Source organism: Acipenser ruthenus, chromosome 1 (assembly GCF_902713425.1).
Source record: "Acipenser ruthenus chromosome 1, fAciRut3.2 maternal haplotype, whole genome shotgun sequence".
Classification (NCBI taxonomy): Eukaryota; Metazoa; Chordata; class Actinopteri; order Acipenseriformes; family Acipenseridae; genus Acipenser; species Acipenser ruthenus.
Genome location: NC_081189.1, coordinates 49,989,378 through 50,016,840, shown reverse-complemented (window position 1 = coordinate 50,016,840; position 27,463 = coordinate 49,989,378). Strand labels below are relative to the sequence as shown.

Sequence of the window (27,463 nt, the reverse complement as noted above, 5' to 3'; positions counted from 1 at the left end):
TTTTTAAAAGTGAAGTTTACTGTTTTAAAAGCATTTCAAGACCAACTTTCCCAGGCAAAAAATGTAACTTTTTTTTTTTTTTATTATAGTTTTAGTGTTGCTAACCTAGTTTTGCTATTTATCATATTTACATATTTTTTAGATTTAAACACTATATTAAAAAAAAAAAAAAACTTAAAAAAAAAAACAAAACTTTTTTTACTGGATTTGAACAGAAGCAATATTAGTTATTATTATTATTATTATTATTATTATTTATTTCTTAGCAGACGCCCTTATCCAGGGCGACTTACAATCGTAAGCAAAAACATTTCAAGCGTTACAATACAAGTAATACAATAAGAGCAAGCAATACAATAACTTTTGTTCAAGTAAAGTACAAGTTTGACAAACCACAATTCAATAATACAGCAGGTAATAGTGATAGTTACATCAGTTTCAATTTTTGTGAAACTATTAAAACATGAAGATTGACTGTGTTTATAATGATAGAAATGAAATGCTTATATTTGAGATCTGGACATTTATTATTTTATAATAAAATAGACTAAATCTCAAGGCAATGTGCTTATGTACGTATTAATTCATTTATGTATTTATTTTTCAGTGAGAGTAGTGCAGGGAAAGAATGTTGCCCTCCCTGCAGAATTGTTCCATTTAGCCATCATGGGACAACATGTTAGATGAGGAAAAATAGCTGTAAAATGTTGTAATACTGTTTTAAAAAAAGTTATATTAAATATATATATATTAAAAGTATATAGAAATAAACAAAAGAAACTTATTTTGTCTTTGCAGAATTTGATGGAGCTTACTGTAAAGCTTATTGTGTGCATTTTGGTAGCAAAAATGCAGAGAAACTTGGTTATACACAAGTCCTTTACAAATCTGGGGTTCAGCAGTAACAAAACTGAAAGAACGTCAAGAAAAATCTGAATTCCACAAAGCAGCAGTAATAGTTGGCAATGATTTTGTATATGATGCAACAAACTAAAACACTTGAATTCAGCTTATAGAGAAAGAGTGGGGAAAAAAGTAGACAGAAGCTGCAGTGCTCCCCTTTATAACGCTGTAGTCAGGAGCCATAGTTAAGAGACTGCTATTTGTGTTCCGCCTTATAACGAGAATACTAGTGTTAGTGTAATGGCATTATAAGGCAAATGGGAGCCATGACCGTACCGCCTTATAACCTGTTCCACACTATAAAGGGCCGTCTTATTTCTAATCCGGAGATGGTCACATGTATAAAACCCCATAGCTGTGGCTGAACAGGGTGGGTGTTTGAGGGGAGGAACTCGAGTAAGAGAGAGCGAAAATGAGAAAAAAGAATATGGGATTATAGGATCAGTGAAGGCAACTGCCCAGCCTGACATCGGTATTGTTTTGTTTTTGGTGTTCGTGATTTGTTTTGATTTAACCAGTTTATTTCGGTCTGTGAGCAGTGTTTTTGTCTATCTTTTTATTTATTATTGTTTGAATAAAAATGCGCACCAGCGCTTTGAACCCACAAGTACCTGCCTGTGTCTCTGTCAGCTTCCTGGTCTGGGGATGTCACCAGAAAGCCGTCCTGCCACACGTGGTGTCCAGCGTGGGATATAGCGCCTTCACGTGCCCAGGCCAGAGCAGGTACTGCGGGTACACATTTTTATTTTTGGAAGGAATTTTGTTTTGTTGTGAGTGAAGAGAGACATGGAGATGGCTTTTGTACCCCAGCACCCTCCAGTGGCTAAAAATGGAGGGGAGAAAACACCTGAGGACCAGGCATTGCGAGATGTTGCAGGATTTCGTCCAGTTGCCGCCTCAGATCCAGCTGAAGGGTATACGACGGAAGTACCCTGCACACTAGAGGGGGCCTTGAATGCAATGTACAAGGTGGTCGACCGGATCCACCGAGAACACTGGGAGGTAGAGCAGTCCCAGTTAGCCCAGGCCGGTGCCCCAATGTGCTCCATTTGCCTGGAGTATGGGTATGTGGAGGCCAACTGCCCAGAGTGGGAAGTGGACCCAGACATGGACCTGGAGTGGGAGAATCCGAGTGCCCACAGCCCCAAGAGGGGGAAGCCCAAGTCTCCAGTGACCGAGGGAGAGCTGCACCAGTCTTCAGAGACAGAAGGAGACTACCTGTTGCTCTCTCCTCCACCGCAGAGGAAGATTACCCGCTGTTTCCGCCTCCATCACCAGAGGAGCTAGAGCTACCTCTTGATGGTCCACACCAGCCGTCACTTCGCTGCACGGTTGCCTGGGCTTGTACCTCTGCCTGGGGCTGCAGCCGACTGATGGTCTGCCTGCACTCCCGACACCCCGTCCACTGCGCCCAGGTCCCCTGTCGCTGGGTCTCATCCCACCTTGAAGGTGCCAGACTGTTGACCAACCCTCCCTCAAGGATGGGAGAAGAAGGACAGTAGGAGACTTGAGGAAGGATGGTTGTGTTTTAAGGGAGGGGGAGGTGGCCGTTGTGGCCAGGTGTGCTGTGCACAAGGGGGGAGGGGAGGGGGGGATATGTAGCAGGGCAGAGGACAGCCCAGCACGCAATTAGTGGGGCAGGGCTGTTACATGTGTTATTGTGGGGTGTGTTATGATTTAAAATGTATTGTGCTGTGTTTATTTAGAACGGGTGAATGTGTGTTATTGTTTGGCAGTGTGGATGGTTAGAGCCCCATCCCTCTAAACACGTGTAGAACGTGACCCTCTCCAGATAGTTAGTTAATTTATTGCTAATCCGGAGATGGTCACATGTATAAAAGCCTGCAGCTTTGACTGAACAGGGTGAATGTTTGAGAGGAGAAATGAGAGTACGAGAGAGTGTTAAAACGAAAGTAAAAAGAAAACTAGTGTTTTTGTCTTTTGATTTATTATTGTTTGAATAAAAATACGCCCCGGCGCTTTCAACCCACATGTACCTGCCTGTGTGTCATTGTCAGCTTCCTGGTCTACTAGCAAATGTGTTTAAAACTGCACTGAAAGGAACATTTCCTTAAAGTATGTTATACATTTGTTGAGGTGAGGTGGGTTCACAGGGAACCTTTTGTGTATCTTGAAGAATTTAGTGAGTAGTCAAGCTACAAGGCTAGATCTCTACCCCTGTTAATCACTACTTGATTTATTGTGTTCACTGTTAAATAAAACCAAAATCCTACAAGTTATATTCTACTTTTGTATGTGTGTGTGTTTTGTGCGATGGGGAGGGGGCAAGTAGATTTTTAAGAAGAACAAGTAGATTTTTGTAGCATTTTGTCCCTTAGACAAGAAGCCTTTTTCAAAAATTGCACACCCTTGGTAACTGTTTTTCACATATCCATTTCTTGTTACAAACCATTCGATTGCAGATGCCATCCGGATGATTGCTTTTGCTTTTAGATTTTGTTCACCAGTTTTATAGTTCCCCTTTATACAGTGCACTTCATTTATAATAATCACATCTGTCCCGGATGATTTGATTCTTATAAGCGTTTGATTCTTAAAAGTGGACCGATATGATTACTGTGGTGAAGTGCTGCAGAATCAGTATGTCAGTTTGAAAATGAAAGAGCTTTATTCCCTGCAGTGTAATGGATTGCCACTAGATGTCATGATTTAAATCCTCTGTATCTTAACTGTAGTACAGCTTTAAATCCCGCTAACAAGCCTCCATCCTGATTTGTAATCTCGTTTTAAATCTTGCAAGTGGAGTCTCCAATAGAAATTTTGGAATGTGCTGTCACTCAGTAGTTGGGGCGGGTTTAAAGTATTCAGAACGAATCAATGATAGATGCAAGTCAGGATGGCGGGACATTTCCCAAAATCACTGGGAAATTTATTCATTATTATTTTTGTAGTAGGTTTTATTTTGTTTAATTTTAATGGGAAAAGGGTAAAGTCAACGTGAATTGATTAACCATTTCCACAGGTTTTCCAGTGTTTATTGGCTATCCACCGATTTCATTTTTGTTGTATTGGGGGGGGGGGGAATTGGTTAAAACCGAAACTCAGAAGCCCTATTTATAATACACATCGTCACCTTTTGTAAAAGCTGTACATGCCAACATTGCATCAGCCTGCTTCTTGATTGTTAGTTAGTTAGTGTAGTTCTTTAGCTTGCTCTCTCAACACCCCATGTCATACTGCACCTTAGCAGATGTGTCAATCTGTTATAACATGTTGCATTATTTAGTTATTTTTTCAAATGCCAGTGCATTATTTTAACAAGCATATTGTTTTATCCTTAACAGGACTAACCGTGGCAGATCTTGTGTTTCCCTGGTAAGTTGTGCTCATTCAGTTTCTTTTAAAATCTTCATAGCTTCTCACAACGAGATTGTCTGTCTGAGTAATAGAAGTGTCTACATCACCCTAGTGTGATGTTTAAGAGTAACTAGTGGGGTTCCAAACAATATAGCGTTGCACATCTCCATGTGTTTCTACAATTGTTTCAACAACATACCTGTCATTTCTTTTCATTGTTAACTTCCTGACAACTTTTTACACTTATTACTTTAGTCTGTTTCAAAGATCTTTTCAAAATGGCTACTCTAGTGCACTGATAATGTAAGGATTATTACCCAAATTGTTAAACAGGTTTATATGTATAAGTAGGCCTACATGTAGAAAGTAAAGTATTTATATAACATACCTAACTTAATGAGATCCCTGGGCTTGAATCTTTGCTACCAGTTCATCAAGGAATGATGTCATTTTGCGCAATGAAAGTTGCTGAAGGCAAAGTTCCCGTTTTCTTTTGTTTAAAAATATATATATTTTTTTCAAATTCTGAATGCTTTGTAGATAAATGCTGTCTCAATTTTGCAGGTTTAAGTTTTGTTTGGCAAAACCTCCTGACAAATAATGCAATGGGGCTTTGGGTCGTCATCAGATCCAGTACATGTAAATACCAGTGCTGGTTCCTGCAGCATTTCTAACTTATTGCACTCTCTTGAGTCACCAACTTAGGTTGATGTACATATTAAAAAAAAAAAAAAAAAAAAAAAAAAAACACACCGGAATATGAAGACGAGGTGGGTGGGATGCAATTTAAACATTTAAATGATTGGAGAGTGTTTCCAGTAGCAGTGTTAAGAGAATTTCCTTTTGGCATATAGTCTTGTGAGATATTAAACCTGTTGAATAAACCCATATAATAACATGGAGCTGAAATGGATCACACACACTACGGAACAGTTCCTAAGTCAGTAATATAGCCCCTGTGTTTCACATTAACTTCTATTACTATATGCAGCTAACCTCTCTAAAAACGTATAATATGGAAATGGGGATATTCCTATCCCTGGCAACATGTTGCACATTTTATATGTTGAAAATTAAAAGTACTAAAACTGAGGTTTTAATGTGTTTTTTTGTTCTTTTTTTTGTTTGTTTGTTTTAACTTAGTCATTGCAACCAAGTTAAAACTATTAAATAGTGCACTACTTTTACTATTATTATTATTTGTTTATTTAGCAGACGCCTTTATCCAAGGCAACTTACAGGGACTAGGGTATGTGAACTATGCATCAGCTGCAGAGTCACAATTGCATCTCACCCGAAAGACGGAGCACAAGGAGGTTAAGTGACTTGCTCAGGGTCACACAATGAGTCAGTGGCTGAGGTGGGATTTGAACCGGGGACCTCCTGGTTAGAAGCCATTTTCTTTAACCACTGGACCACACAGCCTCTGGGACAGCCAGATTTACTTATTGTTATTGTTATTGTTATTGTTATTGTTATTGTTATTTTTTTCCCTAACCAGTGAAAACAAGTAGTAGAATCACCACAGAGTAGAAACATGTGCATTAATGCTGGTTAAAAATAAAAAATAAGTCTAATTTTGACAAGACAAATGTGCCTTCATAATGTTTGAGTTATTTAGTTAGTATTTTTCATATTAGAAAGCTGTTTCAATTAATGGCAGCTTTGAAGGCGATGCTTGGTATTGCATCAAAGGGAGCTGTAATATATATTAATTTATAAACACACCTGTAATAAAAGAAAACAGATAAAGGGGGAAAATGCAGACTACATACATATCTTATAATTGTATATCACATGGTTAAAGCTGTTTTGTGTTGATTCAGTAATGAATATTGTAGTAGCACGACATGTGATTGTGTAGAAATGGGTTTTTGCAGTAACTGCTTAACCGAATTTTGGAAGTTGTTTGCGGAGCACCTGGAGTTTACTCAGGACCACAGGTTGGGAACCATGGATTTTAGAGCACAGATCTCAAACCCCAGTGCACTAGAGCGGCCATTTTGAAAAGAGAAAAACAGACTTTAAAGTTATAAGTGTAAAAAGTTGTCAGGATGTTAACAATGAAAAGAAAAATTACAGGTACATTATTTAAAGGTTGTAGCACGCGGGGACGTGCAATGCTATATTCTTGGGAACCCCGCTACTTAAATGCTTTTAAATTTAAATTGGATAGAAGGAACCTATTGGTTTTTTAAAGCACTTTGCGTTTAACATTCCCCCTTTGGTTGACACATATATTTCTGAAGACCTAAATGAGAATATAGATATTTAAACATGCTAAACTGGTCTAAGACCCTTTATTGAGTCTGTTTCACAGGGGAGGCAGTGGAAAGACTAAGTTTAAATAATGCAATAAGTAACAAATAGGCTAATTTTTAAAGGAGATCAAATTGGAGGAAAAATACTGAAGCTATTTATTTATACCTATCTAATCCCCAAAGTAAACTAAAGGGTATTGTATAACTGTAATGAATTAATCCTAAATGATGTACTGTGTGTGGTGTGGTTCATACTTTTATGTATTGAATTTGTAAAAATAAAAATAGTGATTTGAAATCGTGCAGATTGTGAAAACAATGCATGAGGAGATGATGTTTGGCCTGTCAAGTGTTGTATCTGTTAAAACAAAGCATTTGCACAGTGTGTGTGTGTATATGTGTGTGTGTGTGTGTGTGTGTGTGTGTGTGTGTCTGTATATGTGTGTATATATATATATATATATATATATATATATATATATATATATATATAAAATGTTTACTTGAATTTCAGTCGCCCCTAAATTCAAGTCGTGCCCCCAAATAGACACCAAAAAAAAAAGACCCTGAATGCAAGTCACATTTAACTTTTGATGAAAAAAAACACAATAATTAATGGCTAAATTACTTTTTAATTACTAGGTGCCAGCACGGAACACTATTGCTGTACATTAAAGCATCAGAGTACATCACCTACTATATTACAAATGCAAATGGGAAAAGAAAATATGTACAGAGTACAGTACAGTTCTTTCAGTATTGAACGACAGTCATTGCAGTTTATGGTAGCTGGGAAAGGGTAAATTACCTTGAACTTTATTTCAGTCTGCTTTATTGTCCTCGTTTGTTTAATTTGGCCAACATAACTCTGTCACGTTCGCAAGCAAAATTAGCGCAACACAGAAATGTTATGTTCATTTTCGGTTTGAGTTAGGACTTTGGAGTCTACGCTTAACTAAGGGGTTCCCTTAGTTAAACCAGGCACAGACCATACTGTACTGTACCAAGAGTAATTACTGTAGTGGGCAGTACTGTGTACAGTTGGTGTTGTTCAAGCACACCAGAATAATGGACATGCTCCAATGTAAATTGGTACCCTAACCAAAAACCTTGAATCCAAGTCGCTTCCCCCAGATTTGAACTTTTCTTTAGGCCACAAAAGTGCAACTTAAATTTGAGTAAATACGGTGTGTGTATATGTATATATGTGTGTGTGTGTGTATATATATATATATATATATATATATATATATATATATATATATATATATATATATATATATATATATATATATATATATATATATATGGCTCACAACTCTGCTGTTTTATTCCCAGGTTTGTTTTTATTATGGGAACGTCTATCACCCTTTCTCTTAACTCTGTGCTGAAACGTGGCTATCCTCGCGTGAAGCTCTTTAGGAAAACTGTGTGGAGGAGCCTGCAGCTGTTCCTGATAGGAGTCATCATTATTAACCCAAAGTATTGTATGGGGCCTTGTGAGTATTCAACGCTTTATCAACTTAGTACTGAGTTTTTGATTTGAGGTTTAACAGTGCTAGGTTCCAAATTACTAACTATCAAGTATTACTGCACTGAGGATGGGACAACTGGTGAGAGGTGCTGTTTTATATTGCAGGATATAAGATGCCCTTATTTGGTAATCGGCACCTTTTCTGCTGACTGGTACAGCTCTTGGAAATGCTTTCTGTTCAGTTGAAACAGAATATAAAAATTCTAAAAATCAGACACTTGGTAACCTGCATGTTTTTCAAACCATGGACATGGTAGATAAAAATAGACCAAGTAGTGAATGGAGTGGAAAGTTTATACCCAACAATTATTGATATTGTCTTAACTCGGTCATAGTTTTTCCAGGCTGTGTTTTCTGTACAGTTTTTCCAGGCTGTGTTTTCTGTAGAGATGGCTCTGAAGCCAAAGTTCTAAAAATACGGGCGATTGTCTTGAGTTATAGCTGTGCCAAATAAAGAAAGCTAACCACTCTTTGTGTCTCAAGTGTCATGGGACTCTCTGCGTATCCCTGGAGTGCTGCAGCGACTGGCATTCACATATTTCGTTGTTGCAGTTCTGGAGATACTGTTTTTCAAGGCCAGGCCAGAAGACATTACCATGGTAACTAACAGACTTCAACCTGCATTCCAAGCTACAAGGGCTAGTTCCCTATCAAGTACGAAATGTAACCATTACCTAATGGGTATTTATTCTAAAGACCCTGATAACCTGAATAAGATATATCAAAGCTACACGTCGTGCCCACCTCTGAGGCGATAAGTCAATCAATCAATCAATCAATCTTTATTTTATATAGCACCTTTCATAGTGGACCACCATCACAAAGCGCTTTACAAGATGCAGTAACAAGAAAATACATAATACTTTAAATACAGAGAAGTGCATAATACATGATATACAGGGGGGGAAAAAACCCAATCCATAATACATTAAATACAGTGGAAAGTGCATAATACATGATAGTAGCATAAGTGGACTGCAGACCTCGTCATCATTTTTCCTTTCATCCGACCTGAGCAGGAGAGACTACGAACAGATAAGTATCAAGTTACTTATATCTGCTTATTCGCTTGTGAAATGGCACTAATTTAATGTGATTATTGTTATGGGCTTATAGTAATTACTACTTACACGTATTGTGCGCTCAGCCGTGGTTTCCATTAGTCCCTCAGCGGCCTTGTGCCCTGCGTGAAGACGGTGGTGCTGTCGCCCCTTCCGCGGGATCGAACAACCTTACGGTTACTTGTTTTTCTCTCGGGCTGCTAGCTTTGTTTGTAAGTTAAAAAATGTAATTTTGTTTTTTGTTACGAAAATGATATAAAATGAACGGTAATTGAGTTGTTACTGTTTTGTGTGAGAATGTGTTTGTGTTTCTCTGTGTGTATTTCAGTTTTCTCCCTCAGTGTCTCGTTGCCACATTTAGAACATAAGAACATAAGAAAGTTTACAAACGAGAGGAGGCCATTCAGCCCATCTTGCTCGTTTGGTTGTTAGTAGCTTATTGATCCCAGAATCTCATCAAGCAGCTTCTTGAAGGATCCCAGGGTGTCGGCTTCAACAACATTACTGGGGAGTTGGTTCCAGACCCTCACAATTCTATGTGTAAAAAAGTGCCTCCTATTTTCTGTTCTGAATGCCCCTTTATCTAATCTCCATTTGTGACCCCTGGTCCTTGTTTCTTTTTTCAGGTCAAAGAAGTCCCCTGGGTTGACATTGTCTATACCTTTTAGGATTTTGAATGTTTGAATCAGATCGCCGCGTAGACTTCTTTGTTCAAGACTGAATAGATTCAATTCTTTTAGCCTGTCTGCATACGACATGCCTTTTAAACCCGGGATCATTCTGGTTGCTCTTCTTTGCACTCTTTCTAGAGCAGCAATATCCTTTTTGTAACGAGGTGACCAGAACTGAACACAATATTCTAGGTGAGGTCTTACTAATGCATTGTAAAGTTTTAACATTACTTTCCTTGATTTAAATTCAACACTTCTCACAATATATCCGAGCATCTTGTTAGCCTTTTTTATAGCTTCCCCACATTGTCTAGATGAAGACATTTCTGAGTCAACATAAACTCCTAGGTCTTTTTCATAGTTCCCTTCTTCAATTTCACTATCTCCCATATGATATTTATAATGCACATTTTTATTGCCTGCGTGCAGTACTTTACACTTTTCTCTATTAATTTAATTTGCCATGTGTCTGCCCAATTCTGAATGCTGTCTAGATCATTTTGAATGACCTTTGCTGCTTCAACAGTGTTTGCCACTCCTCCTATTTTTGTGTCGTCTGCAAATTTAACGAGTTTGCTTACTATACCAGAATCTAAATCATTAATGTAGATTAGGAATAGCAGAGGACCTAATACTGATCCCTGTGGTACACCACTGGTTACCGCACTCCATTTTGAGGTTTCTCCTCTAATCCAGTACTTGTTTTCTACCTGTTAATCACTCCCTAATCCATGTGCATGCATTTCCTTGAATCCCTACTGTGTTCAGTTTGAGAATTAATCTTTTATGCGGGACTTTGTCAAAAGCTTTCTGGAAATCTAAATAGACCATGTCGTATGCTTTGCAGTTATCCATTTTCAATGTTGCATCCTCAAAAAAGTCAAGTAGGTTAGTTAGACACGATCTCCCTTTCCTAAAACCATGCTGGCTGTCTCCTAGGATATTGTTACCATATAGGTAATTTTCCATTTTGGATCTTATTATAGTTTCCATAAGTTTACATATAATAGAAGTCAGGCTTATTGGTCTGTAGTTACCTGGTTCGGTTTTGTCTCCCTTTTTGTGGATCGGTATTACGTTTGCTATTTTCCAGTCTGTTGGTACAACCCCTGTGTCAAGAGACTGTTGCATGATCTTGGTTAGCGGTTTGTAAATAACTTCTTTCATTTCTTTGAGTACTATTGGGAGGATCTCATCTGGCCCAGGGGATTTGTTTATTTTAAGAGCTCCTAGTCCCTTTAACACTTCTGCCTCTGTTATGCTAAAGTTATTTAAAATTGGATAGGAACAGGTCGACATGTCGGGGATGTTGTCCGTGTCCTCCTTTGTAAAAACCTGTGAAAAGTAATCATTTAATATATTTGCTATTTTTTTTTCTTCATCTATAATTTTGCCATTTGTGTCTCTTAGACATTTAACCTCATCTTTGAATGTTCTCTTGCTGTTATAATATTGGAAAAATATTTTGGAATTGGTTTTAGCCCCCTTAGCAATATTGATTTCTATCTCTCTCTTGGCCTTTCTAACTTCCTTTTTGACTTGTGTTTGCAGTTCCAAGTACTCTTTAGTTCTGCTTGCAGTATTATTGTGAAGACTGTTAGAGCTCTAACAGTAGGCTTTCCTCAGTTTTCAGACTGTTGGATTAGCCAAGGGTGCTATAGGTGGGCATCCCTATAGATCGCTCCCATGGTAACTAGGTCCAGACCTGCTCCCGGTCCCTCCAGTACTCTGTACATCGAACGAGGTTACCATCCCGATTCACTAGCAGTTGCTGGGCTTAGCTCTGCTTTGGGTCTGGCTGTTCGCAGTCCCTCCAGCAGTGTTTCGCTGCTGCCCTGGTCTCAGCGTTCAGTGCTATTGAGAAGACTGGCAGGGCTCTGACAGTAGGCTTCCCTCAGTCTTAGGACTGTGTCTGTTTGCCTGAAGCACTATAGGTGGGCATCCCTATAGTCTGCTTAAGTGGTAACTGTAGGTCCAGGCCTACCCCATTCCTGCCAGTACAAGTACTATACAACGAAAGAGGTTACCACTCCGAGTCACTGCGCAGTTGCTAGGCTTCGCTCTGCGTTGGGTCTGATTGCTTGCAGTCCCTCCTGCAGTGTTTCGTTGCCCCCTTGGTCTCTGCTTGCAGTACCATTGCGAAGGCTGTCATGGCTCTGACAGTAGGCTTTCCCCAGTCTTAGGGCTGTGTTGGTTTGCCTGAAGCTATATATATGGGCATCCCTATATATTGCTTCTGCAGTAACTGTGGGTCACAGACCTGCCCCATTTCCGATCCGGTACACGTACCGAACAGCAAACGATGTTACTGCACCGGGATACCCAAACTGTACCGTACAGAGTGTACTACCGGACCGTACCGAAGGTACCACCACCGGGTGTACCACTGAACCGTACCGTACTGGGTGCACCACTGAACTGCACCGTACCGAGGGTACTGTACAGTATCGCACTAGTGCTCAGGCACCGTGTGGCTGCTGAACTGATGGGTTCATCTCGGTTCATGTTGCTGTCTGCTCGCTTCAGACTCGGTTGAAAGTTGGTACTTTGGTTTAAACATTGATAACATCCCTGGTCCAGTACCAGCGGACCCGGTTTGAGTGTCGACTTGCACTGTTTTTATCTGTTTTACAATACTTTTGCCTGTTGTAACAAACAACCTTTGACCAAAAGGCCAACCCAGTGTTCCCAGAATCAAAATAGGTTACTACCAAAAACCATTTAAATAATACTGTAAAAAGTAGATGGCAGATTGATAGCAAAAATAGGTTTGTTGATTGCACACAATTTAATTTCTGTACCACACACAAGCATTTACAAAACTGGAATATTGGTTATCAGAGTAAATTTATAAACACCAGTAAACCAGGTATCTATCAGACCAGTGAGCATAGAACAGGGTTAGAAAAGAAATAAAACAATTGAGGCACAGGTAAGGGCCAAGAGGAAAAGAAAGAAATAATCTTTGCAAAATCACTTTTGCCTTTCATCCACGTAACAGTAAGTAGATGCCAGAAATAGCGAAACAAGCAATACAAAACAAATGTCCCGTATATAATAGTCCTGCAACCCATTCATAATAAATAGTCCAACAGCAAATAAGTCAGTATTGGTAATGCAGAAAGAATATCCAAACGTTTAATACAAAAAACCCAGGAAAACCAAAGCAAAAAATATCCAAGGAAACAAAACCATGCATGACATAAACAAGTCAGAAAAATAATAATTACAATCTGTTTGTTCTCCCCGGCTTGCGTGGCTGTCCGTAGGGATCCAGTTGGCAAAAAAGTGAAAAGAAACAGGTTTCATGCAGCAGCAAAAAATCTGCAAGATGAAACAGCTTGCTGCAGAATTAGAAACAAAACAATGGCTTGTTCCAGATAAATGGCAAGGTAAATATCAGTGTCAGCAAAGCTGCTTAATAGAAGAAAATGTTTTAAAACTACTAACAAAGCAAAAGCTAACCAAACATATTGAACGTTTTAACTTAATGCAGTTATACATGAAAACAAAGTCTGCTTAGCAAACCTGAACACTTTTCAAATATCCTGCAGCAAACCTTCAGCGGCCACCAAAACAGAAGGAGCTCCCAACAGGAAAAGGTGCCGCCCTGTAGTGCATTAGTGCGCAGTGCTTACAAAGGTACGATGAAATGTTCCTGTCAGGACAACTGAGGAAGTCGGCATTTCCGGTCACTTGAACTACTTTAGATGTGTAATGACTGCAGTATAGGATACTGACCTTAAGGTTAGAGTTTTGGTGTAGGGAGAGGATTATTCATTGTTTTATTAACAATAATATGATAGCCAATCAAAGTGCAGTGTCCTGACAGGAGAATTTCGTGTTAAGGACAGCCATTAGTGCAGGGTTTAAAAAGGCCAAGGTCCTCCAACACATTTAAAGGGGCAACGTTTTTTAAAACCAGCACTTAAAAGGGAAACAGCAAACATACATTTAAACAGGCTAACAGTGGTGCGCTTCAATGGACCACTCAATTAATATTTATTTTGTGTGATGGGTGTCACATAGTAACATACTGTACAGCGGCATTGCTGCTTGTGTTGTCTGAGACAGCAGGGGTTTTTGTTACTGTATACTACATGCCACAGAATGGCACACCACAGAAATGTTTTGGAACTGCACGCAGTTTAACTAGGGGGGGGTTGGCGGCTTCGGCCACCTACGAAGGACATTGTTCCTCGCTGGAGGTTAAACGTTGTGCTCAATGCACTCTTGAAGCCTCCATTTGAGCCCACGCATTCTGCTGAACTGAAATGTTATTGCTATCATCTTCCCAAAGCGGGTGAGCGAGATGCAGTGTTTCTCCTTGGTGATTTATACTGCTTCTCTGCTTAATCTTTACAGAGGCCAGGACAAGGGTTACGCTCCATTCTGATCCTGCATTTTGCCAAACACTATCTTGGCATTCCATGTCAAACAGTCTGTGGAACTGAAGGCTTCTTTCCACTTCCTTCCAGTCTGACACCAACAATCATTCTTTCTCTGTCACACAGACACATGCAGGACTGCCTATGAGCTGGCCAACTTGCCCCCTCCAGAAAGCTCACTGCCCATTCCTTCAGGGGCATAGCAACTTTGTGGGCTTTATTCCAGGGTGCAGCTGACAATGACATTTGTAATTCAGCAGTGTGGACTACTCCCCATACCTTTTAGGTTCTACAGACTTAGGTTCATGGATCCATAAAATCCCGATTTTTGGAATTAGAGTATTAACCCTTTGCGGTCCATTTATTAATCGTGCGTCAGGCACGCCAGGTCTAATTAATTTTCACACGCGCAGTTAATTTTATACGCGCTGTTTAAAAGTATTTTTTTTCACAGTCAAACGGGTTTAAATGGCCCTGCATATCAACAAAGCACACACTAGGCATCTCCAGCCCCTCCCCAGCCTTTTGTTTGCTATAGCGTTCAGCTGTGTAAGAAATAAATAATAATAATAATAATAGTCGTACATACCGATCGATCATCTCCAGATCACTCGTTTTATCACCAAACTCCTCAATAATGCGATCCAAGTCATTATTTTATTACTATAACATCTGAAAAAAGCTCTGCAAATGTCCATGATAGTCTCAGTGCGCTGACGCACTTAGCCAGCTTGTTTATTATGGACGCCCATTATCTGATACCTGATACCATGTATGACTATTCATGAAATACGCCTTTTTTTTTTTTTTTTTTTTTTTTTTCCGACTTGTCTCGGCTCCTGTCGCTACCACTCGGCAATTGAATGGTTTTCTCGGCTTTTTCCGGAGAAAAAACGACTAAACACCCGTTTATTGCGTTGCTATAATGATGTCGGACCCAGTCCGACAAAGGACCTGTGAGGAATAATTGCAATGTCGGACCCAGTCCGACAATGGACCGCAAAGGGTTAAGGATGACTTCCAGGTCAACCCTTACAATAGACATAAAGGTGAGCTTCTCCCTCAATGTTTTAGCCCGAGCTACTTGTACTGGGGTTCCTAATGGTAAGGCGCAAGGTGGCCTTTGGCTTAGCCTTGTAGCATTCCAGTTGCTCTGCAATATTGCCTTGCGACAGCTTTGGTATTCATACCCATTAGTTAATGGTTACATTTCGTAGTTGATGGGGAACGTTAGGTTATTATCATAACCCTGGTTCCCTGAAATAGAAATGTAACCATTAACCTTTACTGTGTCCATGATTGCAGCAGTCTTGAAGGAAAAATGATGACGATGTCTGCAGTCCACTTATCCCCTCGGGGCGGGCACGACTGCGTCACAGGCTATCTTATAAATGTTACCAGGGTCTTTTAGGATAAATACCTATTGGGTAATGGTTACATTTCTATTTCAGGGAACCGGGGTTATGATAATAACCTAATGTTTTAGAAGTTCATGGTGTTACACTGGATTCACTCTTACTTTTACTTCAACTATTAGGTGTAGGTGTGCTAGATTTAACATTTAGGTACCTTAAGGAGATTTTTGCTAAGATAGAATTGGTGAATTTCTCTTGAATCTGAACACAAAAGTTATACAGAATTTGTGGATTTATATTTTTCTGTCCAATTTGTTTCCCCCCCTATAGTTTCTCATTCCGGAGTTGGTCCTGTACTGGCCTGCTTGGATCTTTATTGTGGCACTGGAGACAATGTGGCTTTGTCTGACGTTCCTCCTACCGGTTCCTGACTGCCCATTGTAAGTGTGCACTCAGAAAAGGAGCTGGAAAGAGGAAGCTAAACTCAGTCCCTAAAGTGCAGCTGCTGACTTAACAAAATCTGCTGTTTGCAAATTGGTAACACAAAAAGCATGCGTTACAATTCAGCTGGTAGGTCTGCCAATTAAGTACAGTTTGAAGAGACCATAAACTTTATTTTTAGCTGTAGGTATGCAGACGTGTCAGATTGTCTAAGTACATACAGTATGTCACTTGCATTTTTATACATGTGCGTACTTGGATGGGATTGTTTTTCATAGTACTGGGGGCAAATTTTATTTTTACAGCTGTGGCAATGAAAATGTTCTATGTTGCTGATTTTAATAAGGGTTTTTTTCGCTTAAAGTCATTTTATGTGAAATTAATAGCGTCGATACATCACCTCTTCAGAATTACAAGAAAGTTGGTGCACATACTAATGGCTTAACAAAACTGATCCATACTGTTTCTTTTGTGTTTGAGACCTTTATGGTGTGTTTACACTTACAACTCTGAACTGCTTCGGTTCAGTCAGATTAAAAGATTCTTATTTGAGCCACCCGTTTACACCCGTAGAGCCAGGCTGGATCTGGCCCCATATGTGCGCGCACAGCCCCTGAACTGTAGTGCGTGCCCAATGATGTCATATCGACCACCCCTTGCATGAACACATTTCCCCTCCCCATAACACAGAGGTGGAAAAGTTTAAATCAACAACAAGCCTGCAATTTGTGTCACTTGTGTGTTTCTACTTCGAGGTGGTCGTTCCGTGCTAATTAAGATTTCATTTTGCCATCGGAAATGGAGCGGAGCATTGAAATCTTGCGTATCGGACATTAAAAGAAATCTGTGTTATATTAATCATAGGGCAGCAGTGTGAAGTAGTGGTTAGGGTTCTGGACTCTTGACCGGAGGGTTGTGGGTTCAATCCCCAGTGGGGGACACTGCTGTTGTACCCTTGAGCAAGGTACTTTACCTAGATTGCTCCAGTAAAAACCCAACTGTATAAATGGGTAATTGTATGTAAAAATAATGTGATATCTGTATAATGTGAAATAATGTATAATGTGATATGTTGTAACAATTGTGAGTCGTAAATAATAATAATAATAATAATTAATTTACACAGCAGTCTGACAACTCAGTAACTATAATTCTCGTTTATTTTCTTCCATCCATCCGTTATCTGTAACCGCTTAATTCTATAGAGGGTCGCGGTGAGCCGGAGCCTAACCCGTGTTTATTTTCTTACCCATGAAAAACACATACTTTTGCTATTCAACAAAAACAAAACTCATTAGTTTAATAGCTAAAAAGAAACATCTGCCACTTTCAATGGTGTCGTCACCCCCCCCCCCCCCCCATTTACCATCACGGTACTACAGAATCAGTGATACAATTAAAAAAATAAAGCTTTTCATTAATCATAAGATTTCCTTCTAGGCGGATGTTGGCAGGATAGTGCTGTGGCCCCAGATGGTATTGGCAGAAAAGAGATTCAGAAACAAGGAGCTGCAGTTTAAGCATATATGAGCATGTTTATTTAACACAAGCACAAAGAAAAAGGCACAAGAGCCAAAATAAACAGTTTAAACAAAAACCATCAGGCTGGGCATTCGCCTACACTCACGGTCTCAAAACACAGTATAAACACAGTATACTTTCACCCAAACTCGATTCTCCCAAACAAATGATTGATCCCTCCTTTTATAGCATGTGGCTGGACTTAATTGAGAGGTGGTGGTCCCCTCGTCTCCTTCGACCAGGGTTGTCCTGGGTCTTTTGTCAGGGGCGCCTGTTTATCCCCTCTTGTGACTGCTGGGCTTTTGTAAAGGGGCGCCCGTCTAACCCCTGTGGTGACCCCTGAGCTTCTCTGAGGGGGTGCCCATTTAACACTGACGCTTCACAATTCACTGACGCTGTTAAAATAATGGCAGTGGAGATGACAACAGCTCCTCCCCTTTCAGCTCTGGAGACCACGGGGCTTCTCCCTCTGGCACTGGAAAAAGCCTTGTCTCCTCCTTTGCTTGCCTCGAGAGCAGCCCCCCCCCCTCCCCTTCCTTTCTTCTGGCAGGTGCTTCCTCCTTCTCAGGCAATCAGGCAGGCAGCTCCTCCTCCTGATGTTGGAGGGGGCAGTGTAGCACCAAGTGCCAGAACTCCCCACAGGCGAGGCACCAACCTTGGTCCTCGAGGCACGCGAGGAGGGCGTCCAATCCACTATTCCACGGGGTCTCATGCGAAGGCCTCCATAGAATGTGGGTCTTCATAGGGGCACACGTCTCGGAGGTGCCCCCCCTCTCCACAGACTCTGCACCCCAACTCCTTTTCCAATTAAGCTCCTGCCACATTCTGCACTAGGAATTAACCCCATCCCTGCTAAACAAATAAAAAGCACGCCATCCACCCTATTTACACCAGCAGGTCTTCTGCCCTGCCACAGGGGCAAATGTGGTGCTTTACTTTTAAACAAAGTGCTTTTTGACCTGAAGCTAGTGCTTATACATATATTCACATCTAGAGTAACCAGTTTTCCAGAGTGAAAAACTGAGTGTTTTTTTTTTTTTTTAATATAACACTATGTAACACAATTTTTGTTCCTGGGTAGTAACTGTTATTTCCTAATTGCTTATGCCTCAAAAGTATAGAAAATGGCTATTATTCCCCACAAACTTTGCTTTTGTTACCAGGACAGTGATATTTTGAAATTTACCTATTTCCTGTGAGAAAACGGGCGAATTTGTGTCTTTTCGTTCACATAAAGTCAGAAAAAAACAACATATGAATCCAAATTAACATGTATTTATACTAAAGTAATACAAAAATGACTACAAAAGATTTAGAAGTGAGTAGTTTTTCGAGATTTACGATTATACTGTAAATCACTTTCACGAATCAGCCCCCAAATGTAGTCTCCCATCATGTTCTCGTTATACTGTCCTTGGTAGCGGCGTTCAAAGTCCAGTATATCCTGGTGGAAGCGCTCGCCTTGCTCCCCCGAGTACGCTCCCATGTTCTCCTTGAATTTATCAAGATGAGCATCAAGGATATGGACTTTGAGGGACATCCTACAGCCCATTGTGCCGTAGTTCTTCACCAGTGTCTCAACCAGCTCCACATAGTTTTCGGCCTTGTGATTGCCCAGAAAGCCCCGAACCACTGCGACAAAGCTGTTCCAAGCCGCTTTCTCCTTACTAGTGAGCTTCTTGGGGAATTCATTGCACTCCAGGATCTTCTTTATCTGTGGTCCGACGAAGACACCGGCTTTGACCTTTGCCTCAGACAGCTTAGGGAAGAAGTCTTGAAGGTACTTGAAGGCTGCCGACTCCTTATCTAGAGCTCTGACAAATTGTTTCATAAGGCCCAATTTGATGTGCAGTGGTGGCATCAGCACCTTCCGGGGGTCCACCAGTGGCTCCCACTTGACGTTGTTCCTCCCCACAGAGAACTCGGTCTGCTGTGGCCAGTCCCGCCTGTGGTAGTGCGCCTTGGTGTCCCTGCTGTCCCAAAGGCAAAGATAGCAGGGAAACTTGGTAAAACCGCCTTGGAGACCCATCAGGAATGCCACCATTTTGAAGTCTCCTATGACCTCCCAGCCGTACTCATCATACTTCAAGGTGTCCAGCAAGGTCTTGATGCTGTTGTAATCCTCTTTGAGGTGCACCGAGTGAGCCAGGGGAAGAAACGGGTACTTGTTACCATTATGGAGCAGCACGGCTTTGAAGCTCCTGGATGAGCTGTCAATGAAGAGGCGCCACTCATTCTGGTTACAGGCGATTCCGATTGCCTCGAACAGACTGGTCACATTGTGGCAGAAGCAGAGCCCATCTTGACGGGTGAAGAAGCTGGAAAAAGGTTGGTGACGCTTCCTCTGATCTGCGACTTGCACACTTTCATCCAACAAGTTCCACTGCTTGAGCCTAGACGTCAAAAGCTCGGCATTGGACTTGGTGAGACCAAGATCTCTAATCAAGTCGTTGAGGTCTTTTTGGTTGGGGTAGTATGGGTTTCTCTCCTCAGCTCCACCTCTGAAATTGTCATCTGGATCTACACCGTCTTCCTCGCTCTCTGACTACTTGCTGCTCTCTTCTAAAGACGGAGGAGTGGGTACGGGGAGCTCATAATAATTTATTTAAATTTATTTATTTCTTAGCAGACGCCCTTATCCAGGGCGACTTACAATTGTTACAAGATATCACATTATTTTTACATACAATTACCCATTTATACAGTTGGGTTTTTACTGGAGCAATCTAGGTAAAGTACCTTGCTCAAGGGTACAACAGCAGTGTCCCCGACCGGGGATTGAACCCACGACCCTCCGGTCAAGAGTCCAGAGCCCTAACCACTACTCCACACTGCTGCACCTGGCACTGGCAGTGTGGCACTGGGGCGATGGATGAAGGAAGGTCCGGATACGTGATAGCAGGTGCATTCTTGCCAGTCCGACGTTTAGAAGGGTCCACCATGCAGAAGTAGCAGTTGCTTGAGTGGTCAGTGAGTTCCCGCCAAATTCTTGGGATAGCGAACTTCATGGCTGTCTTTTCCCCTCTGTACCATCCTACAAAAATACATTTATTTCACCCATGACTAATGTGTAAGAGATTCTCGCAACATTTTTCATATATGATATATTTTTTTCAATAACATTGAAAATTGTAAAACATTTTAAAACTAAAAACTTTTACAATTTTAAAAATTAACAAATTTTATAACACAAAATTCCGAGGAAGAATTGTCCATCTTACCTTCCAGAGTTTTTTTGCAGTGCTCGCAGGTGAAATGAGGTGCCCAGGTTTTGTCTTGATCCCCGACAGGCATGCCGAAATATGCCTTGTAGGCCTCACACATCTTAGCAGATGCTTCCACGGAATACTTTTTCACTCTTGTCTTGATAAATTGGCCGCAGACATAGCAAAATGCGTCTGCTGGATGCTTGCAGCCTCTTGATGCCATCTCAGAAAAATGCAGATATGTATCCACTTAGGCAGCTGGAACTAAACTGAACTGGTGGGCTTAAGGCCCCTGTATTTATACTACTATTTATATTACTGGAAAGTTCTAGAAAGTTCTAGAAGTTACTCCAAGTTTACTCAGCATTGAATCTATCTGGAATGTTCTGGAAAATAGGTAAATTTCAAAATATCACTGTCCTGGTCACAAAAGCAAAGTTTGTGGGGAATAATAGCCATTTTCTATACTTTTGAGGCATAAGCAATTAGGAAATAACACTTACTACCCAGAAACAAAAAAAAAAAAATTGTTACACGGTGTAATCAATTCACTTTAATGCTGTTAAAGTAACTGTATATAGTAACACAATCATAATTTTAAATTAAACATTTGGTGTATTTATTGTAGTTCATAACAACTTGTCTTTCTGTTGTCATCAAATCAAAACATATTAAATGTACAAAAAGCCAGATCAGAATTATTAAACACATAATGCATAAGATTGTTTATTTTATTTTGAATGGTACTAACACAATCTAATAAACTACTCTGCTGTTCACTTGCTAAGCACACTTACTGTTTTGTACTTCAAAATAAAAATGTGAATACAATAGCAAAACTGGGACGATTTAACAATTGCTCCAACCGGAACAATCTCAGTTTTCCTGGCACTTATGAAAAATAAAGTCCATACATTTAAATTGATTAAACTTCCACAGCTTTATTTTTCAAATTGTGTAATTGTTAAACAAGTGGTATGTGCATGTCTTTCAAACAAAAGACTATTCGCCCCATGAAGGAAACCTTTCAGAATACGGTCCCAGGCGGGCAACTTTTAGGACAACTGGACCTGGGCTGGGCCACCTGCCCTCTCGGAGTCGGCTTAAAAATGACTAGCGTAAACAGGGTAGAAGTTCCTGTTACAAACGTAATTGTAACAGGGTGTTCTATTACTGTGTGGGTATCCGCTGAGAAAAAACGATACAGACACAGAGGGTTTGAGACTGAAAGCGCCACTCAGGTGTCCAGGTTTTAGTAATACTAAAACAATTGGGCAGTTACCAATGGTATCGCTAGTGCAGAAGGACACACACACACACAGAGTATCACAAATACAAAAAAGCAAAAACGAAACAGTGAGAAAACAGCTACAAAACAAAAGCTAGCCAAACACAGGCCGAGCACTGCTCCCATTAAAAGGGAGGTCTGGCTCCAGGGATTAAACTGTTGTGGGATTAAAATCCCCCAAATGAATCCCTACCATAAACACACACACACAGAATCCCGGTATACACGTGGCCGTTCTTGGTTGGTCCATCTGGTTCACTCTCCTTGGCGATAATCAATTAGTCAATTAACACCTTGTCACCTGCTGCACAAACTTCAATAAGGCAGGGAGGGAAGTCTAACCTCCCAGCCCTGTCATATCTAGCAGACACACTTTTTACAAAATGTTATTTACAATCAAAACCATATTTTATTTCTAAACCCAAAACAAAACATATTATTCCCTGGTGCAGGTTTCAGCCCTGCCACAATCATACTTACATTTTTACATTTCGTTCATCTTTAAACACTGTGCCATATGGATTCCTTTTTTGTTTACAAAAATACCAATATAATGGTTTCTGCCTCATGTATTATTTCAAATTAATTTTTAAACACAATTATTTCCCTAAGAGGTTACCTCGGCCCAGGCGGAATTGGGGATTTTGGACATCACCCGAACTGTACCGGAGGAGCTGCTGGTTATATTGATCGTTGGCTCTTAGGAGAGAAACACATTCACCAGACTCCCACATCCCATGTAAGGAAACCAGGATAACACAGGCATTTCCTATCATGGGGGTTTGACAAGAAATTGGATATGCAGATCCCTCACATGATTAAATAATGTATAAGACAAACACCATAACTGACACGTATTCTGTAATATAGTATAAAGCTGCTTCCCCTAAGATGACACAGAACCCTGTTGACAGGTGTTTTGAATTGTTTGTTTCTGGAGTTTTAGGGAGTTGCAGAGATTTTTTTTTAATGTCACTCCCACAATCAACAGTAATTGCTGGGTTATTATATTATGGTCACCTTGGTTTAATTAAAAATATTTTCTTTTCTTTTAAAAATCCAATTTATCTATAGGTACTCTATCTATCAACAATGCCTTACGATCCAGAAGGAGTTCTAGGCTCTTTCAATTCAATTGTTATGGCTTTCCTTGGACTGCAGGTAAATCTTGACTCACTATTTCACTGCTGATTTCTTTACTTTTTTGGGAGAAAAGGTCAAGGAAAGACTAAAAGTAGCCATTGCAGTCTAACAAAAAGAACTCCATTCAACACAGCAGCAGACCAGGTAACTGGTCACAGTCTTGGTTAATATCATTTTCATACAAGGGCTGTCTTTTTGCAGTTACTTGTTGCTGAATAGGGTTAATGAAAGTGTAAAATATGGCTCTTTTATAAATGTCACATTGTGTATATACAGCTATAGCCAAAAGTTTTGCATCACCTAGAATTTTAGGATTGAGACATTTAATTAATAAAACAAACAAAAAACTATTTTAGATATTTTATTGAACACCATGTAATCAAAGAAACTACAAAATTATATCGCAGAAGTTTATCGGAAGCCATAATAGTAGTACAGTATTTCATGTTTGATTTCAAAGTGTCACATTTTCTCATTGTCAGTTTTTCGTTAAAAACAAACAAACTACAAAGCGGTGTGTAATTCAGTAGATTTCATTCGAATTTATGAAGCAAATTTTATAGGGTGATGCAAAACTTTTGGCCATAGCTGGTGGTGATGGAATTTGTCATGAATTTTGAATTTACATGTGGTTTTGTTTATTTTATCCCATTATTTCACTTCTGTATGAATGTGCTAAACTATATGATTCTGCACAGGCAGGGAAGATACTTCTATATTACAAAGACCTCCACGTGCAGATAATGGCAAGGTTTCTTATATGGGGATTCATGTTGGTGAGTCATTTGTATTGCTTCATTGCTTTTTTTTTTAGTTTACAAAAAGAAATACACTTTTAAAATATTTTGTTTCAATGTTTCATGCCAGGGCCCTATTCAAAAAGTAAGAAAACAAAGTGGTGGCGTTCCGTCGGTGTTTATTTTCTTTGGGTTGTATGCTTTATGATTTGTTCTTTGCCATTTCAGGGGGGCATTTCAGCCATTTTAACTAAATGTTCTCGAGACCAGGGCTTTATTCCAGTCAATAAGAATTTATGGTAAGTTTCAATATTTTTTTATAGTAGGTTTGTCCACCAAATAAACCTTTTTCTGTGAACATGAAGCTGTATTAAGTATTCAGCTGCTGCTTTTCTACAGTTACAGTAACAATCACTTGTATGGCTATTCCTCAGTTAAGGAATTGCGTGCTAATTGGAGTTAGGGGGGTGTTTTGATCGGTGTAGCTGTACTTGCAGTGAAGGTGAATATCCAGTCTATAGTACATATTAACCTTTTATTTTGGCCCTTGTGCTTGTTCATTTGTTCTTGTCTTTTGCTCTTTGTGTTTATTAAATGTGTGTATATGCGCTTGAACTGCAGCTTTTCCAGTCTTATTTCTGATGCTATCCTGCTACAGGGCCCATATATATCCTTAACCATTTTAGATACAGACTTTGAATGTTATGGAATCTCCTCGGGCAAAATGTAATGGTACTCTTCTCTCTTTGACCTGAGACCTAATAGGGACGCTATATTGTGAACATATGACTTTTTCTTTGTATGTTGTGGCTAAATTGATTCACTGGATCAGAACTTCACCATTTTCAGATAATTTGTATTTGTTCTCCTTTTTTGTTTCAGGTCATTTTCCTACATTACTACCCTGAGTTGTTTTGCTTTTATAGTTCTGCTTATAATCTATTATGTGGTGGACGTGAGAAGGTGGTGGTCTGGGGCTCCATTTTTTTATCCAGGTAAAGTATTTGTTTAATTGCATGTAGACACAGCAACTGCAGCATGGAATGTAATAAATACATTAATCAAAAATAGTGTTCAAAAATATTGCAAAACAAATATCCATTCCCATATTTTGAATGACATTATATTTTAACTAACTGCAGCTGCAGGTAATATAGTTGATTAATCTGTTTTCTCTTTTTTTTAAGGCATGAATTCCATCCTGGTTTACGTTGGACACGAGGTGTTTCAAAACTACTTCCCCTTCAAGTGGAAAATGCTAAACAGCCAGTCGCACGCGGAACACCTGGCACAGAACCTGCTTGCGACGTCCATCTGGGTCTTCATCTCCTACCTTCTGTACAGCAAAAAAATATTCTGGAAGATTTAATGCCAACCTGTTAAGACAGGCTGTTCAACAAAAAGACACTTGTACTGGAAAAGGAAACCTTTCTAATCTCTTTGATTTTTAAATCAATATGGGCAGCCATTGTGCCAAATAAATTAGAAACAGCAAGCAATCAAATTTGAGCCTCTTTCCAAGAGATGAAAGGTGACCAGTTTACAACACCACCTTTTAATTTAACAATGCTGTATGACTTATTGGCTATGAAAATATTGATCTGTCATATTGGAAATCACCTGATTTGTCCTGGTCAGAGCTGGTGGTGGTTCTGGTTTTTAAATGGCCATGCTGGTTGATTTTAATTGGTCATGCCAGTTCGAGAGACTGACATTCCTGGTTGAATACATGTTTTTGTCTACACTCTTATATGAACTTAATGTAACCCTACACGTAGTTGTATACCAGCTGGCTCTCCAGAAAAAAAACAATAAATGTGTGGTCTAATTCCAAGCTCCAGCAGTGGCTGGAAATGACAGCCATTGATTTATAAATCAACCAAAATTGACACAATAATCTGCAATAAATACATTTCATGTTTAATTTGTTTTATATGATTGTGTTATTATATACTGTTATTTTAACAGCTTCAGAGTTGTTATGGCGTCACTGAATTGAAGAAAAAGAAAAACATCCATGTTTTTCACTCTGGAAACCTGGTAACCCTATTCATACTCGGCTACAAAACTAGGTACAGGCCAACATCTTCTCCTTACTAAAAATGATGAAGCATTTCAGCTTAAAAACCTTTTAAAAAAATGTAATAAAAACAATACAAGACATGCAAATTGTTCTGTATGGTGTTGGTTTTGCTTCCCTGTGCATCTGAACATACAAGTATACCATACAAAGCAAACGGCTGCATTGACAGGTTTAAAAGACCCTGCTTAGTAAATACCATCTTTAAGAGATTACATTTTAAAAATCTGTTTCACTTCCTTCCTTCAGATGGCACTGCAGCAAGCCTCGACCTTGGATTCCAGAGGTGTCCTTGATTTCCCACAATTACAGATTCACCTCATTTTGCTTTATTACCAACAAAAAATATTTTCTGGACCGTTCAAAGATGTAATAGAAATAACCCACAAACATTTCAGTTTTCAGGAAATTGTAATATAGTAATATGAAGCAATCATGGATTATCTAAAGATAATTCAACATTTGCTTTAATAGTTTACACATAAAAACAATGGTTGTGGTTTTGTCACCCTTGTACTGTGTTGGGGAACAGAACATACAAATTGCTTTTCATGAATTAATTGATATTGTGTAGTTTAATGAACAAAAAAATAACATTAAACAATATTATAACTTATAGTGACAGCACAGTACTAAGCTTATTCAACCCCCATGCATACACTTTTTGTGTTTTGTATTTGTTATTTGCAATAAAATATAAAGTTATTTTAAAACAGACTCAAAAATAGTAATACATAAATAAATATGAACAAATTGCTAGCTAATTTTAAAAAATGCCAGCAAGTAAAGTATTAGTTGGTGCCAAGTACTAACCATGGTGGGAGCACGGCAATCCATCCCTTTACTAGGTGGACATATTTTAAGAGTCGTAATAAAAGAATTGTGTGTATGTGTAACAAAGGTATTTTTATTTGTTATTTGTACAGGGTGCTAGTACAAGAATATTAGAGCGGGTGGTTTAGTGTATTGCTAGTAATCTCCAGTGGCCGGTTTTTCAAAACGTAATCTGTAACAGTGATCCAGATTTTGTAATCGTATGTTTTGAGATTCCTTTAAAAAAAAAAAAACAATAATAATTTCATAATCGTAATTATTTGTAATCTGGATAAAAGTAATCCAGCATTGTGAATGATGACATAACGTAATTGATGAGAAAAATGAACTTTTCTGAACATAGTCCTTCCTCTGCGCATGCGCAGTTAAGGCTGCTACACAACAGATGCGATGTGACAAAATTAAAACCTAGTATCTTTCTCATCACAGGCGACACGTCAGATGACATAGGAGCGACACCAGAGTGACACGAAACGCATAGGATTTAATCCTATTTTTTGCGATTTCATCATGCGACTAGGAACAGAGAACAGCTTCAATGCATGGTGTCCACCAGGGTGAAGCAGTATCCAAAATGACACAGGAAAAAATAATACTGTTGAAAAATACCCAGAGCTTTATGATAAAGATAGTTGCAATTATAAAAGATACACATTTGCATACAGAGGTCAGAGAGCCATTGGCAAACTCAGACCACAACATGGTCTCACTTTAAGTGTTTT

At 39.4% G+C, this 27,463-nt stretch overlaps 1 protein-coding gene across 3 annotated transcripts in view; it reads left to right on the top strand.

The window, feature by feature from the left end:
- hgsnat (heparan-alpha-glucosaminide N-acetyltransferase) overlaps nt 1–25,751 on the top strand; it is a 55,588-nt gene extending 29,837 nt beyond the window's left edge. For all 3 annotated transcript variants that reach the window (XM_059025984.1, XM_059025990.1, XM_059025993.1), the window contains 10 exons: nt 4,209–4,239; nt 7,821–7,981; nt 8,500–8,615; nt 15,822–15,931; nt 22,560–22,686; nt 23,022–23,108; nt 23,789–23,866; nt 24,056–24,126; nt 24,710–24,822; nt 25,015–25,751. In XM_059025984.1, the coding sequence (XP_058881967.1) occupies nt 4,209–4,239; nt 7,821–7,981; nt 8,500–8,615; nt 15,822–15,931; nt 22,560–22,686; nt 23,022–23,108; nt 23,789–23,866; nt 24,056–24,126; nt 24,710–24,822; nt 25,015–25,196 (1,076 nt within the window). In that variant the 3' untranslated portion in view covers nt 25,197–25,751. The remainder of the gene's footprint in view (nt 1–4,208; nt 4,240–7,820; nt 7,982–8,499; nt 8,616–15,821; nt 15,932–22,559; nt 22,687–23,021; nt 23,109–23,788; nt 23,867–24,055; nt 24,127–24,709; nt 24,823–25,014) is intronic.
- Nucleotides 25,752–27,463: the final 1,712 nt, after the last annotated feature.